Consider the following 15,462-nt stretch of genomic DNA (forward strand, 5'->3'; position numbering starts at 1 on the left):
ATGGAGTCCTTATTTTGCAAAAGAGGCAAAACCTAAATATTAGAATTCTATGGATCTTAAAATGCGTTTGCTTTTTCAACCGAGGACTTGGGATTTATGCAATGGTTCTATCAGATACAAGAATAGCATCTATCATGGTAATGGCCAAGTTGGATGGCCCTTGGGCAGCTTGATCCAGTGGGAGGTGTCCCTGCCCATGGCAGGGGTTGGAACTGGATGATCTTTAAGGTCCCTTCCAACCCAAACTATTCTATGATCCTATGAACGCTCACTTCCACTGCAGAAAGGTACTTACTAAGGGACTACCCTGTGAGATGTTATAGAAGTGGACCGTGGAGCCTGACCTTAGCACAAAACCCTTGTCAATCAAAATACCTTTGTTAGAAACTCAAGATCCTAGTTCCTACCTTAAAGTAGAGGAGGAAATCTGAAAAGAGCAACCACTTGGGATTCTGCAGTGTGTGGAAAATCCTGAGAGGGAGCTCAGAAATACTGGAGGGGGAAACACACAGAGAGAAGTACACGGGATTACTGAGGCTTTGCCTCATCTCCATCCGTTATTTACTACATCAAAGTTGGAGATAAAGTTGTCTAAGAGACCCTGCTCCAGTTAATGCTGGCTGATTTTAACCTCTCCTCCTCTGAAGTTTTTACATGAAAAAAATAGAAAATCCCTATAAAAGTAAACATTAGGAAAAGCTCGCTATGTTTGCAAGTCTTCATGGAAAAGCCAGAACGTCTTCAATGACTGAAGATAAACAAAGGAGAGGTTGCACGTACGAGGAACACATACTGCAGCCAAACCCAGCACAGCCTTCTCTCGTGTACACTTTGTCTACACTGACCTTCCATCTTCCCTGTGTTTTACACCACCAGATGGAGCTGCACCGTTTGTAGTCTAGATAAAATTTTCATGGCAACTCAGAATCTTGAATAGTCCCTCCTTTTAAACAGACTTTTTTCCTCCCTTAACTACTTTGCCACTTAAAAATCTGTTACACCAAATAACCTTTCACTTCCCGCTCCACAGGCGATTGCCTCTCAGGGTCAATCCCATCTCACTGCACTAAAAATGGCTTAAGAACAATTAAAGAAGGAAAACAAGATTCTCTTTGTTATATTGTATGATAAAATTGACTTGGTTTAAGGCTGGAATTACTTGAATGAGTATTTTGCAGGGCCTGTGTTTCTAAAGGTTGAGCTTCTAGCAGTCAGCTCTAAGCACTGAGCAGCTCACCGAGCTTTTAGTCCCATTTCCGTGGCTCCCATTTTCCCCATGGAAGTGACATCCAGGGCAGTTTTATGAATACAATCTGTGGTACTGTCCATACAAACTTCCAAAACACTCCTTAGAGACTGTGTAGTATTGACATTTGAAGAAAGAGCTGAGTAGACAGCTCCTGAACTATTCAACTTTGCCTTCCTTTGATTGATTGAATCAATTTTAATTGCCTTGGTTCTAATGAATGTAATTCAAATGGGCCCAGATTATGGGAGGCGAGGTGCTCCGGCACACCAGCTCCTCATCTCGGAGCCCACAATTTGTCAGTGTTCCGCAAGAGTTTAGGAATCACCATAGGAATTGTGAGCTCAAGCTTTCCTGCTTCCCCTCAACTGATTTAATCCATAGAATAAGCGCTACACGAGGAAACTTCTCCCTGGTCTGTATTTTAACGCTCTTAAATACGCAGGGGTTACAAACCAGCAGGCAGCAAAGCACAGAGCCAGAGGTGAGGCTTTGTGGTCAGGGGGGACAGAAATCTGCCACTCGCATCCCGTCTCCTGTCAGGAAACGGGAACCGCAGATTGTCTGAACAGCATTTCCTGGAGAGATGGTTTAACACAAGCAGTGAAGCCTGGAACAACATCCAGCCACGTCAGAATCCAGGCCTTTGTTTGCTCAGCCCGAGTGGCTGATGGAGCAGGTCCATGGATTTGATTTACCAGTGGATCATGTTTCACAAGAAAGTGAGTAAAGGACAGCATCCAGCAACGCTTAAGAAAAGACCAGAAGGAGACACAGCAGGAATTTAACTCACCAGGTACGTTGGACCACAATCAGCAACTCTGGTTTGGCAGCAACGCTGCCAGGAACAAGCACATCTGACAGGATGCGAGCAGCCGACGTTCAGGATGCGGGAGCTCTGCTCCATCCCTGTGTGTACGAGGGGTTTCACTGAGAGAGCTGTTCAGAGCAGGGGTGACGAGGAAATCAGCAAAGCATCCCCATTTTTGAACAATGGAGCTCAAGTCTGTTGTTTCTTCTTTCCTAACTTTCTCCAGCTCTTCTTCCTCCCTTTCTTGTATGACCCTAAACCAGAAACCCCTCAGCTTTTCTCATGCTTTAGGAGAATTATTACACATTGGAGAGGACTACAGAAAGTGAGCAATTCAGCTCGGATCCATTGAGCAGTCCATGTTTAAAGCAGAAGCAGACATTCTAAAGGTTTTATGAAGAGAACAGAGCATCGCTATGCAAAAATAGCCAGCCACTGTTAGAACTTGTTCATCAGTCTGTTTTTATTTGTTCCCCTCACATCTGAATTCAAGGTTACACCTACACTAAAAGCAGCGTTAATCACAATAACACACAGAAACCCGATTTGTTTCAGACCAAGTTAAACAGAACTTACAAGGGGTGACAGGGTTTATTATTCTTTATTTACTCTGCCACTTCCCAGAAACCAGATTATTCTATATTTAGTTCTTAAAGGGATGATTCAATCAGTAATTTTAAGTATGCTTCACAGCCGATTTAAAACAAACACTCCAGGGCACTTAATGGTCAAAACTTCCAATGCCCAACTCAGATCTTTTCTTTTACTAGCAGTAGAGCCTTGGATCTTTTAAAATAACATTTAAATCACTAACAAATTAAAGGCCATGAGGGGCACAGAAACCAAAATTAGAAGTCTAGGTACTGAGATTGAGAAATCTGTTATCTCTTCCCACTTGATTCCCTCCCTCCCAGCTCCAGGAGAGGATTCCAGACCCGTGGAAGTCTATTCTATTGCTGTTACACACTTCCTAAGCCAGGACCAGACGACTGTAACTCCTCCTTTTCCCACCTCCACCTCCCTCTTTCTCCAAGTACCTCAGATCCATCGGTCTTGTCCACCTTTGTCATCTAACACTCTTCATAAACAGGTGAAGTTTTCCTCCATCCTCCTTTGCAAAGACATCACTCCTCATCCCTTCACATCTCTAACAAACTCAGGAGCATCACAAGTAACAATCTGCAAGCGCTGCCACTAAGACCAAGCGAAAACAATCTGTTCTCACATATCATTGCTCTCAGTTTATGAAACTTTGCTCTAGAAATCTGCCAGGTGCTAGAGGTGAGGCTGCTCTTTTGGAACCAGATCCCAGAATTACCTTGAAGTCAGAATCTTTTGAAAGCCCACAGGAGGAGCTACTCTGTTCCTGTGATTGCTACAGGTAAGATTACACAAGCTGCTTGGATCAGTATTAAACCTAAGCCCACCCTAAAATTAAAGGCATTTGAAACTCAAAGACTTGGCCCAAACTCAAAGACATAAGAGTTCAGGGCTACTCCCTTCCCATACCTGCTTTTCTTCAGTTACAGCTCTCTGAATAACTAACCATACAAAGACAGACAGATATTTAAATAATATAGTTTACAGCTTCATATTTAACAGAAGCGCTGTCTGTAACAAAATGCATTTGCAACTGTTTGCATTTCAAACAAAATCGCACTGCACATTACCCTTGACACAAGGAGTTGCTGTCTTGACAGGTGTTTTGTTGCCAGCAAAGCATTCTCAGCACGGGCGGGAAGGAGTAATTCAACATATAGATAGAGATTAAGGAAGGTAAGACAGATCGTGTCTGATTGATTCTATTATAGACTAGACAAAGCCACATAAGAATTGGAATAAAAATATACCACGTGAGTGGAAAAAACAGCTGGAATTTGGAATTGGAAAAGACTAAATTCAAGTTCCCAAAATTAAGCATTTCCAGCCATGAGTGCTTACCAGCGTTCTGCAGTCCAAAGGCTCACAGTTAACGGCCTCTAGTTAAGTAATGTCACCATCATATTTTCCATACTTGCAGCTTTTAAAAACTTCTCTGTTGAGGCTGAGAATTTCCATGTTTGGTATCAAACCAAGCCATGGCACCGGAATTTCTCTCGGTTGATGTGAAATGAGGGAAAATCCACTTTTGTTTTAGGTCAGAACAAGAGAATAGACTTCACCCACTAAAGAACAAAACCCTCAAAGTGAACCAATACCAAGTTGTTAAACCAATTGCCTTTCAACACCTCTTGATTCAAGAATTTGCTTCTGTGGGTATAAAATCCATTTGCTTTTTTTCTAGACAATTCTGCCTGTGGAGACTTTCGTTCTTACTGAGCATTAAAATGACAACTACTTACCCTTCTCAATACCTACAGTAAAGACAGCTAACAATGACAACAGAGCTTATTTGCCAGATCCTCACATGGCACAACACAAGACGCTCCACTCAATTCTTTTCCTATTAAAGGACACAAAAGTTTTAAAAGTTACTAAACATTTTGCTCTGATTTGCTGCTCTTACCCTCTTGTATTCCACAAAGCATTTTTGTCATATGAACCACACAAATCATAGTCGCTACTTTTATTTGGAGTCTGTGCTAAGAGCTACCAGCAGTTTTTGATTAAGCTCTTCAGTAGCTGTAGCAATCAAAACAAGAAATATCCATCTTAAATAGTTAAGAACAGAGGAAGCAAAATGCCTGCAGCCGCCCAGGGTAGGCATATATTGCACCTTTACACGGGTATTTTCATACACTGCTTGCGACACTTTCCTGTAACAGAAATCGTGAGGGTTTTCGTTCGTCGTGCAACTCTTGTTTTTAGCTATAAAATGAAACCCACATCCCTCCATGTGAATACACACTAACGTGCTGAATATTCTGTCCAGTTAACCATTAAAAAATCTAAGCCATTTAAAAATACTGACCATTTTGGGAGGCAGCATACACTTCCCTCACGTTTTAATTTCATAACTCGACTCCTGCCAGAAGGTGTTTTGTGGGTTGAACAATAAGCTGCAGAACAGATCAGTCAAAACTCATGTCAAACTGCTTTATTACATCTTAAATAACATTACATTTTAATATAGTATCTATCTTGCATCCAGCTTTCTTGAAGTACACTGACTTTAAAATTAAATACAAAAGGTGAAGAGGGATACAGGGCGTGGAGAAAGCTCTACAGAGTAGTTTCATGAAAGAGAGTAAGAGGGAATTCATCTTTTATGCCAAATCCAGGCCTAACGCACAATTACAGCACATTTTTGTACAGAATGTTGCAGAAAAAACAAAATGGAGAAAAGCTACTACTGCTGCTAGGAAGGAGCATTTCTGGATACAGTGAGAAGATAGGAAAGTTTAACAGAACAATCTGCTGTCCAAACACTGCTGCTTTTAACATTTTATTTGAAAAGAAAGCCAGGAAAACCTGCTCATTACAAAAATGACTCTGATCAGATGCAAAGGACTCATCCTACAAGAGGAACTGGCTGTGAGGAACTGATTTATAAAGAAGATGGTCTAGGTTCCCTCCTCCCACACCCCAGAATCTTTGACAGCGATTGTTTGAACAGGCTGTTTCTTTAAAATAAAAAAAAAAAGTGACTTATCACGCTACTCCAAAACGTGCATAGCTTTTACTCGAGTTCTTCATAGATTTATGCACAGAGTAGCAACAATAAATGAATACAGCGACAATGGTTACAGTTTTTAAACAGGTTATTTCTTCAAAGAAAAAACATCTAAGGACTTAGTCCAATATGCACTTTTTAGCATTTCTACAGCATGCGATTCTAAGAGTAAACCCACCCAATATGGCAAACAATCAAAAAAGGTTTTTTTTTTTTTGTTTAACTTAGAAAGTTCAAGATCATTATTTTCAAAACATTGATTTGTACATCATTTCATACACAAAGAATTGACTCAATACCCAAGTGTAGGATAGGTCTCTTTTGAAAACAGAGATTCCTGGTTGTTGAGACTTATAGGATAGTGTTAGGATATAGAAACTGCCCTTTCAAGTGGACAAAACCAAAACAGATTAAAAAAATCAGTGTGGTGAAAAGGGGGGCGGGGGGGCAGGAGGGACCAAGGATTGCATTTGTTATCCATAAAAGGTGAAAGGATTCTTTAAACAAGCATTCATTACCTTTTACAGCATGTGCTTGGTTACCTTACTGCTTAACATTATCCTATATATGCCAAGTTTTGTGCAACAATTATCTGTGATACTAGAAAATAAAATAAAAAAAATTAGGGACTAAATTTACAGCGTTAACGACCCCCAGGTGCTCTGGGCTAGGACTCCCTTGTTTTGCTCAATTAAATACATAAAGAAATGTATTTAAAAAGGAAACTTGAAAAAAATCCTGCTACAAACATGACTTTAAAATTTGCAAGTGTGTGAGAGAAAGTCCTTAACCTCGACTTGGAAACTACAGTGAAAGCTAACTGTTTCACAATTATGCTCAAGTTTATTTTCTGGTCATGCTTTTATGATAGTGTTTCATTTTTCAATTCTCAAGACAGAAAAAAAATGGTCCCAAAAGGAATGCACAATTTCATTTTGCTTACAACACAGAAATTCTTCTTGGAAAGGTAATTGTGCTCTTCATTTCAGCAACAGGAGACGGAAAAGATCTTGCCCTTTGAAGTTGGGGAGGATGGGAGTCCGAGTTAGTATGGTTGGATTGGATATGCTATCATTTTTTAATTTTCAACCGTTGGAGACTTCTTCCAGTCATGGAGTCCGACGCTCTTCTGACACACAGAAAGATTTATTAAGAGTTGCACTTTAAACCGTAATCAACTTTCAAGCTTTGCTCTCACTGCCCGCTGACGCAGTTAGCCATTATCTCACCATTTTCAAGAATGCCATTTATTTACAAACCCAGACTCAAAAGACCGTACAGTCATCCCTACCGAGAAAATAAAGTATGCCAAAAATAGTTCATCGCAAAAAATGTCATGCATACATTAAACAACCTTCTAAAATGACACAATTATTTTTGTTTGCTCAGTGCCATGCCTAATCTGAACTAAGTGCCTCCAACACTGAGAAAACAGCCCTGCTTGGACCTGGAGAAAAACATGCTGAATCCCAAAGAAGGACAGTTCATGAATGGGACACCTACCTACTTCAGTTCCAGATCTTGAGGAAGCTGTCCCATGATCCTGTTGCCACTGCCATGCCATCATCAGTCACGCCTAAGCAACTGACACGGTTATCATGACCAGCAAGGACACCTGTAAGGAAGAACAAGCAGGACATGACTCGGATGATCTCCTATTTCAAGTAACATTGAGGCATGTTTGGGTTAGCCTTCGTGTTCAAAAATCCTGAACAGACATTGTTGGCTTTCATAGAATCATAGAATGGTTTGGGTTGGAAGAGACCTCGAAGAGCATCCAACTCCAACCCCTGCGACGGGCAGGGACACCTCCCATTAGACCAGGCTGCCCAAGGCCCATCCAACCTGGCCTTTGAGCAACCTGATCCAACGGGAGGTGTCCCTGCCCATCACAAGGGGTCAAAACTGGACATGTTTGAAAGTCTTCCAATCCAAACCATTCTGTGATTCTATTAATTTTTCAATGTTTTTCGTCCTATAAGCACAACCTTAATATAACTGGGTGAGTTTGCAAGGGGGTAATTCAGTAAATGCATTAACTCCAAAATTTTCCGTGTATGTTGCCCACCCCCAGACTTTTACTGGTTTCTCGTGAGCTGTAAAATCACAGACCTCAAAATCCTGCCGCCAATGTCATAGCAATAAATACAGCATGACCACGCGTTGTGTGGCCTTTGGTATTTCCTCTCTATAGTGATACAGATCAGTTGGATTCTACAAAACATTGTGATGTCTAAACTATGAATTTAAGCTGAATTATATTATGAGCACTAAAGCATTTTTTTCATCTAATTTTATCTTACTATACTTGTAAGCACAAGACAAACTCCTACATACAATCTATTTGTCAATATGGAGATCTCCTACAATTCAGTTATAGTTGCATTAAAAAAAACATTGAGACGCTAAACAGAAAACTGAAAGGAGCCAAGATTTTCCTGTATCCTCTTTAATTTAACAGTTTCAAGGAGGTCAAAAGAAAACCTAATTATGTTCAAGCTCTTTCCAGTCCGCAGCACAGAGCTAAGATATCCTTGAAAGGCTTAAAATTAATCTTTTTACATCAATCACACTGCTTGTAGGACTACCCTCATTCATAACCTGGGTTTTCCCCCTCCATTTACTGTTCTCCAGTGCAAAACATGAATTAAGTCTCTTTTAGTTCTTAAACAAACTAGTATATTTTAAAATCATTATTTTTAACCATTAACTAAGTGTAAAAATGACTATTTCATACTCAAGGGGGTTTTACGTTTGAAGAAATGACTTTCCTGATACACACTTTCTAAAAGCAGCAATGCTCTGTAACACCACTAATCTCCAGATCCCGTTAAATCCATACGAGCGTCTAAGCCTCAGCACAAAATCGCTTGGTTCTACAGCGGAAACCAAATCTTAAGGGCTGAAGCAGATAAAATCTTCAGAAGTTTGGTGAAATACAGAAGCACTGAGGAGTCACCTAGAATTTACTGTGGAAATAGCATTAATGTATGAAAATTCAGTCTACCACCAACACGAATAGCTGCGGCAATTTGGTAAAATAAAGAGAGCACCAAGAAGAATTACACAATCTGAACGGAATGCATAACCACAAAGGTGTTTAATATAGAATCAGGCACGATAGAAGTGTCAATCTGCTCAGCAATCAAGTCTCTGAACATCTCAATAAGAAGAATATTTGACAAAGTAATTCTTTAAATCAGTTCTAGAACTTGGCAATGAAGAATCGCACTTCATGAGAGCATCAGCCGTAAACCCAGATTTGTATAAAAAAATTGTTTCTTATTGCTACAGGTAAGCAAGATCACTACCGCCTTCCAATTAATCTCTGTTAATCAAGTTTTTTGTAAAACCAACCAAGAACAAACAAGAAAAAACAAAACTGTTTATGTGGTGCTTAACTACATCCAACTGTAACCTAGTCTGACATGAATCAAGACAAATTCCTCAGTTTGGTCTCCACTTAGGCTTAAACACACATTTATTGTCTCAATAATCAAAGTACAAGAATCTCAACTTGCAAATCTCAACACACAGACAAGCCCGATTCATAAAATCCATGTCACTACTGAAATGATGGGATGTGGCACCACTAATTTGCAAACAGAACCAAATATTATTTCACAATATGCGAGCTGTGTGTCCACAGTTCCAGCTTCTCAGCTCTGATAAAAACTATCATGAATTCTTTGGGACACAGAGGAGATTTGAGCAGCAAAGCCAAGTTGCTAGAGATGGAAATTAACATCCCCAAAGGAAACTATTTTGGTATAGCTCAGGATTATGTGACTGTTTTATGTGTTTTCCACCTGCAATATATGCTCCCCTCAGAGCAATGAGTCAATTTGCACCAAACAATGTACTTGCAACTAATCCTTTCAACCGCACAGGGAAGAATATTCTGCTTGGCTGGTGGTTTTGTTTGCTTTTAAAACCCACCTAGGATAATTTGAAAAGTCTAGACCACTTCATTTGGTAACAGAGTAGGTCCTTGTTCTCCTCCCCTATTGTGATGAGAATAAAAACACATTTGTGGCTTCCTTTATATTTTTTCACCTTTTTTCTAATAAAAGTTTTCATTTTAAAGAACTGAAGCTAAATTATCTCAATCTTTGGACCATAAATTTCATATTTATTTTCTTAAAAGACAATCTTTGCGGTGTTTGTTGTTTCGCTGGTTGTCTCTACAGCTACAAATATAGAAGTCTTCGTATAATTAGCAGCATTAATGCTGAAATGCTTTGAACAGTTCCTACATATACAATGCCATAAAGTCTAAAAGGAAATAGCCATCCACCGCCAAAACCTCATTTTTAATGGCAATCTTCCTGTTCTTAAGCATCCATCATTCCCTTTCACCCTTCAGAAGTATTCCAATTTCTTTGTTAACATCATGTTTCATCACTGGTCATCCTAAAACACGGTATCAGATTTTTAAAGTTGAGAGAGGGGAAGCTAACAGGTCTGCACATACAACTCACACATCCCATACATCACACGGCGTTCGTCATATTTAAGCCTCAAACCTTTTACCTGCTCTATCAGCTTTCAGTGTGTCCCAGACGTTGCAGTTGAAGTCATCATAACCAGCTAGGAGGAGACGGCCGCTCTTGGAAAATGCTACAGAGGTGATGCCACAGATGATGTTATCGTGTGAATAAACCATAAGTTCCTGATCAGCCCGAAGATCAAAGAGCCTGCACGTAGCATCATCCGAGCCTGTGGCAAATGCATTGCCATTTGGGAAGAACTGGAGTGGGAGAGGGGAAGGAAACGAGACACGATTTCAGATTTGATTCCTCCGTCTCACTCAATACATCATTTTGTACAGACCAAGGGAAAAAAGAAGAGCATAAACCTCTCTACGACTGGATGGTGGGCAAGGAAGGAATTAAGAGCATCTGAAGAAACACTGTTTTAACAGCCACTATTTTCATTTACCTCAAGTTGTGCAAATTTTAGGTACTTTCCCCGTTTACAAAGCTATTAATTAAAGAGAAGATGCTACATCGCAGAGTACATGAGACCAGAGAAATAATACAAATCTAAACTCCGTGTCCCCAGTTCAGGTTGATACGTACGCAGATGGCATTGATGTCCGACTCATGGCCAGTGAAGGTTTGCCGACACATTCCTTCTCTAACATCCCACAGTTTGGCAGAGGCATCACAGGCACCAGAAACAAAACACCGGGCATCAGGAGCAAGAGACAAGCTCATGACATCTCCAGTGTGCCCAGTAAATGTAGTTGTCTGCTGACCAGTTTCTATGTCCCAGAGAGCGCTTGAAAGAATAAAAAAAGGCAAAACTCAACACATTTGTTCTCCACTAGAAGGTCTAGACAGCAATTCTTGTCTAAACCCATTTATTAGTATCGCTACTGGAAAGTCACACTCCATGAAGTATTAACAAGAACTATACTGTGAGTAGAAAAATAACATTCCTTGTTGAACTCTGGCTGTTTTACAGGATAATTATGCAGAGCCATCTCAAATTTTAAAATACTGAGGGTATTAAATTGAAGAACAGTACAAAATCCTATGGACTGACGCTCACTGTTGCTTTACACACAGTCCTTGCGCCAATGGCTATTGTCTAGCACTACTACAAGGCTGATTTAAAGCAGCGGAGGTGAGGCTCTGGCAAAAGCTGAGTCAGCAGTTCTCATTTTTAAGAGCTCGCTGAGGATGTGCAGCTTTGTGGATTCTGTTATCTTAAGGCTGTGCTGCTTTCCCGAGACAGCGAAACCACTAGTACAGTGATAATCAGAGTGTAAAGGGATGAAAGAATGCTCTCGCCTCCCTAGAAAGAGAGGTCTAAACATTTAGGCAAGATTGAGGAATTTTAATTTCTGTAATTTCTCAGTAAATCAGACCCATCAGTGGCGGATTTGCACCACGTGAATAAGAGATGGCTGCACTTTGATGCTGTACTTTGAAGCTTAGCAGCACTGAAGGCATGTCAGGGACAAACTGTTATCCAGACAGCTGCACAGTTACTACAATCACTCCTGAAGCTGCTGCTTTCTCTTATCGAGAGCATAATTTTAACTAATTCTAGGTGATGGGGTTTGTGTGTGGTTTTGTTTTCTTTAAAACCCACAATCACATATTTAGAAACACTTCTGTATAAAACCCAAACGTTTGTGTTCAACGGCTACTCCAAATCCCTCGACTAATAGATGGGCATTCAGAGGGACTGACACTGTGCAGGAGAGGCATTTCGACAACCTTCACTGCAAGAACTGCTGCCTGGCAGAGCTGAGATGCTTTTAAGAATTAGATATAATAGAATAACCTGTGAAAAAAAAAGAGCGAGGTCTTTTTTGGTTCAGAAGCTGGTGTATATAAAGACACACACCTACATTCTCCTCAAAAAATCCATCTGCTGTCACTGTAGAATATTTTCTAGCAGTTCTGAATAGCTACATAAACTAAATTCCAAGCTGGAAAAATCCAAATATGACACTAAACGATAAATAGCAGATACTAAACAACTTTTCTCAAAGTCATTAGTCTAACACACATTTCTGAAAGTCAAATAGCTGTGGTAAAAGCAATTTCCCATTCCATCCTAACACAGAGAACTGGGTCAGGCTCTTCAGAACATGGGCACAACTAAACAGCCAAAGTAAGCAGACTTGGAAAAACAGGTTTTCCATTGGTAGTAAAAATGTGCCATATGAACAATAATTAATCACACTTAAGTCTTCTGCATAGCTAATAGGTTTACAAAGATTATTATTTCCTTCAATAATAGAGTGTAGCTGTAAAAGTCATCATATCCAAATTTCACTGCTTACCAAGTGGTGTCACCAGAGCTGGTAACGATTTGATTATCATCCAAGAAACGACAGCATGACAAGTATCCTGAAATCAAATTAAAAGTTGATGAGTAAGACCAGAGATTACTCTTCACATGGCATACTGGCTTGCTTAGGCATTGCTTTCTCCTCTCCTGAAGAGGAAGCAAGAGCTGCTATATAAGCCTAAAATACAACACAGACGATTTTTATATACGAACCTCCAACATTTTGAACCAAAAATGATGTTGGCTCTTCACAGACCTGCCCAATTCAACCTACTCTAGCACAGCGCTGCACTCCTGCGACAGCAGGGCAACCTGAACAAAGGTGGCTGTAACAGAACAAGGTAAACTTCAGCAGCTTAACCAAATGGGGTAGACAATGTTTTGGAAATACCCTACCATTTTTCTTTTGGTGAAGAGTGGGGAGAGAAGGAGGAGAAAGAGAAAGAGAGAATAGAGGGGCAAAAGTGTGGAATTCCCTGGCCAAGCTGGAGAGAATTACGGGTAACCCTGCACGGTACACACTAAACATGCTAGACGCGGTTCTTTTACTGCATCCAGGAGCAACCAAAACTCATGACCTCAGCAGTACCATACAACTGTTGAGGAAAGATGTACTACATTCTTGATCAGTACCAAACCCAGAGCATGTACACAGGACACCCGCCCAACAGTGGCACCAAACAGCTTCATCTGAATGCTCTGAAGAATCTTTCTGCTGAAGTGCCTCATGCCAAACTATCAACAGAACTCTTATTACAAAATGAGTCTGTCCTGACAGCCACCTCTATTCCACAAAACACAAACATCTTCTGAAAATTCAAACTACAGCAAAATTAGAAAATCTGTGAACATCAGCTCCCAGCCACAGGCTTTGTTCCATTCTGCAGCAGAAAAGCAGCTCATTAACACTGATCCTTGGAGGAGATTCGACCCAAACCGGTCAGGTCTCCAATGTATTCCTTCGCTGACCTATGCATTACAGCAAAATTCTACCTCTTGTGTTATGTAAAAATCCATGTTTTCCCAGCTACACAGTTTATAACCATAAAGAGCAATAAGCAGCTGGAATATCACGAAAAAATTCTCCTTTATTGCTAAAATATTTTTTCACTATTCTGATACACCTACACACAAGGCCACGTCCTGAAAGCCAAAGCTCCCGGAGTTCAAACACCATTCCAATTATTCCTGTGTCCTGAAGGGCAGGAGGGAGGGAGGCGAAGAAGAGGCAAGTACCCCCTTACAAAACCCTTCACTAGTCACACCCCAACCACTGCCTGGAGGTCAAATCAACACTGCATTCTCACACCCGTAATTGCAGCCAGAGGGCACACGGTTGCCCTGAACTACCTAAACCATACTTGGTAAGAGAAACAGCTGAAAGAAAATTAAATATCATTAAGCAAACTTTAATACACATTCAACTTTTTTTGAATAAAAATTCATTAATGCTTAACTTCATTTCTGAGTAGCCGTATTTTCCTTCAATGAACAGTCTTTCTATTGTTTTCTGTACTCCATACTTAGAGGCTTGATCAGGCAAGAAAGCCAGCAAGAGACAGAGCCCCCTTGACATTTACCCTACCAAACTGTTGGGGGTTCTCTCTGGAGCTGAGCTCGTGGCCTCCAGAGCTGTCGACCTGTGTTTTGCTGAGTTTGGGTTACGCTCTCTGTGGCCATAAAGCCAACCTGCAGCTTCAGAGACAGCTCAGAGAAATGTGTGATTACAGTCCAATCCCTTTCTCGGATCACTGGGTGTTTTACTGATTCCGCAGGAATGCGGAAGACTCCCGATGTGCGTGCCAGGCTCAGCACTACGCTGGGGCTTGACAGGATACCAGAGTGCCTGCTAAATAGCCAGTGTTTGCATTTTCAAAGGAATTCAAGAAACCACGCACCTGGCTTTCCTCTGAAAAATGTCCAGTCCCATTCACAGAAAAATAAAAATACAATCTGGCCATTATCAGATAATATGCTCAAGCAGTTTGCATTTTCTAGGTTAGTACTGCCTATAAAATGTTCATCTGTTAACTGTATGTTCTTCAGGAAGTGAGAGTATCTTCAGCCACTGAATTTGCCCTTAAAGAGACTTTGTGACACTGTGTCTCTTGGTTTGTTCAAAAAGAATAATTTTCAACTCATCCTCCACACTTAAAACGTTAGCTTTTAAGCACCAGGAGGGACTTCCTTACTTCAAACACTCTAACGCTTGTGTTCTAAGATCCTTACCTAACAAGACGAATTTTGCTTCATCTGTCACGAAGAGAACTCTGCAGCTACAGTTTACATCCTAATTCACCAGGCAAAGCCTACAAGTCTACCTGCCTCTTCTCACTCAAGACAGTCAACCTTTGAAACAGAAACTGAAGGCAAAAATTGAGCTACTGCGTTTTGGAGAGAAGGGAGAAACAGAAGGGGAAGCAATGAGAACTCAAACCTCTGCAGCTAAAGAACAGCTCCTTCAAAAGGCAGCTGTCTTTCTTTTGAGGAGTTAAAACTCTCCCTCGTCAGACGTTTTTGGTTCAAAAAGTATCATTCTTAAAAATTTAGTTCCTAAAAAGGAGGGAGAAAAAGCCATTCAAAGCTACGGCCCCCTCCGAGCAACAGAGGTGCAACAATGAAGTAGATCTTTCTTTTTAATTAGGAAATTATATTTAAAAGGTTTTAAAAAACATCATCACCTTGTGGTTTGGATCATTTTAAACAGGCACTCACCTGTGTGACCAGCTAGTTCACGGCTGACACGTACATTCCCTTCACGAGTTTTCAAGTTATAAATGGAACAGATGTTATCGAGACCACCACAAGCCACGTAATTTCCAGAAGGAGCATATGCACAAGTCATGACCCAAGAGGAACGCAGGGGAATAGCATGCACCTGAAACCGATACATTAGTGGTTTTCATCTGCAAAACAACTGAGTCAATCATTTACCATCAGGAAGTTTTTTGCCTGTCTCTCAAGCCATACACCATCTTTTCA

At 40.6% G+C, this 15,462-nt stretch overlaps 1 protein-coding gene across 4 annotated transcripts in view; it reads right to left on the bottom strand.

The window, feature by feature from the left end:
• Positions 1-5,079: 5,079 nt before the first annotated feature.
• Positions 5,080-15,462, bottom strand: part of GNB1 (G protein subunit beta 1) — a 44,239-nt gene continuing 33,856 nt past the window's right edge. For 3 of the 4 annotated variants that reach the window (XM_054085755.1, XM_054085756.1, XM_054085757.1), the window contains 6 exons: positions 15,196-15,358; positions 12,473-12,539; positions 10,752-10,953; positions 10,204-10,420; positions 7,174-7,285; positions 5,080-6,799 (listed from right to left, as the gene is read on the bottom strand). In XM_054085755.1, coding sequence (XP_053941730.1) covers positions 7,179-7,285; positions 10,204-10,420; positions 10,752-10,953; positions 12,473-12,539; positions 15,196-15,358 — 756 coding nt within the window. In that variant the 3' untranslated portion in view covers positions 5,080-6,799; positions 7,174-7,178. The remainder of the gene's footprint in view (positions 6,800-7,173; positions 7,286-10,203; positions 10,421-10,751; positions 10,954-12,472; positions 12,540-15,195; positions 15,359-15,462) is intronic. The other variant, XM_054085758.1, reaches the window with a different exon arrangement.

Source organism: Cuculus canorus, chromosome 21, assembly GCF_017976375.1.
Source record: "Cuculus canorus isolate bCucCan1 chromosome 21, bCucCan1.pri, whole genome shotgun sequence".
In the NCBI taxonomy this organism is placed as follows: Eukaryota; Metazoa; Chordata; class Aves; order Cuculiformes; family Cuculidae; genus Cuculus; species Cuculus canorus.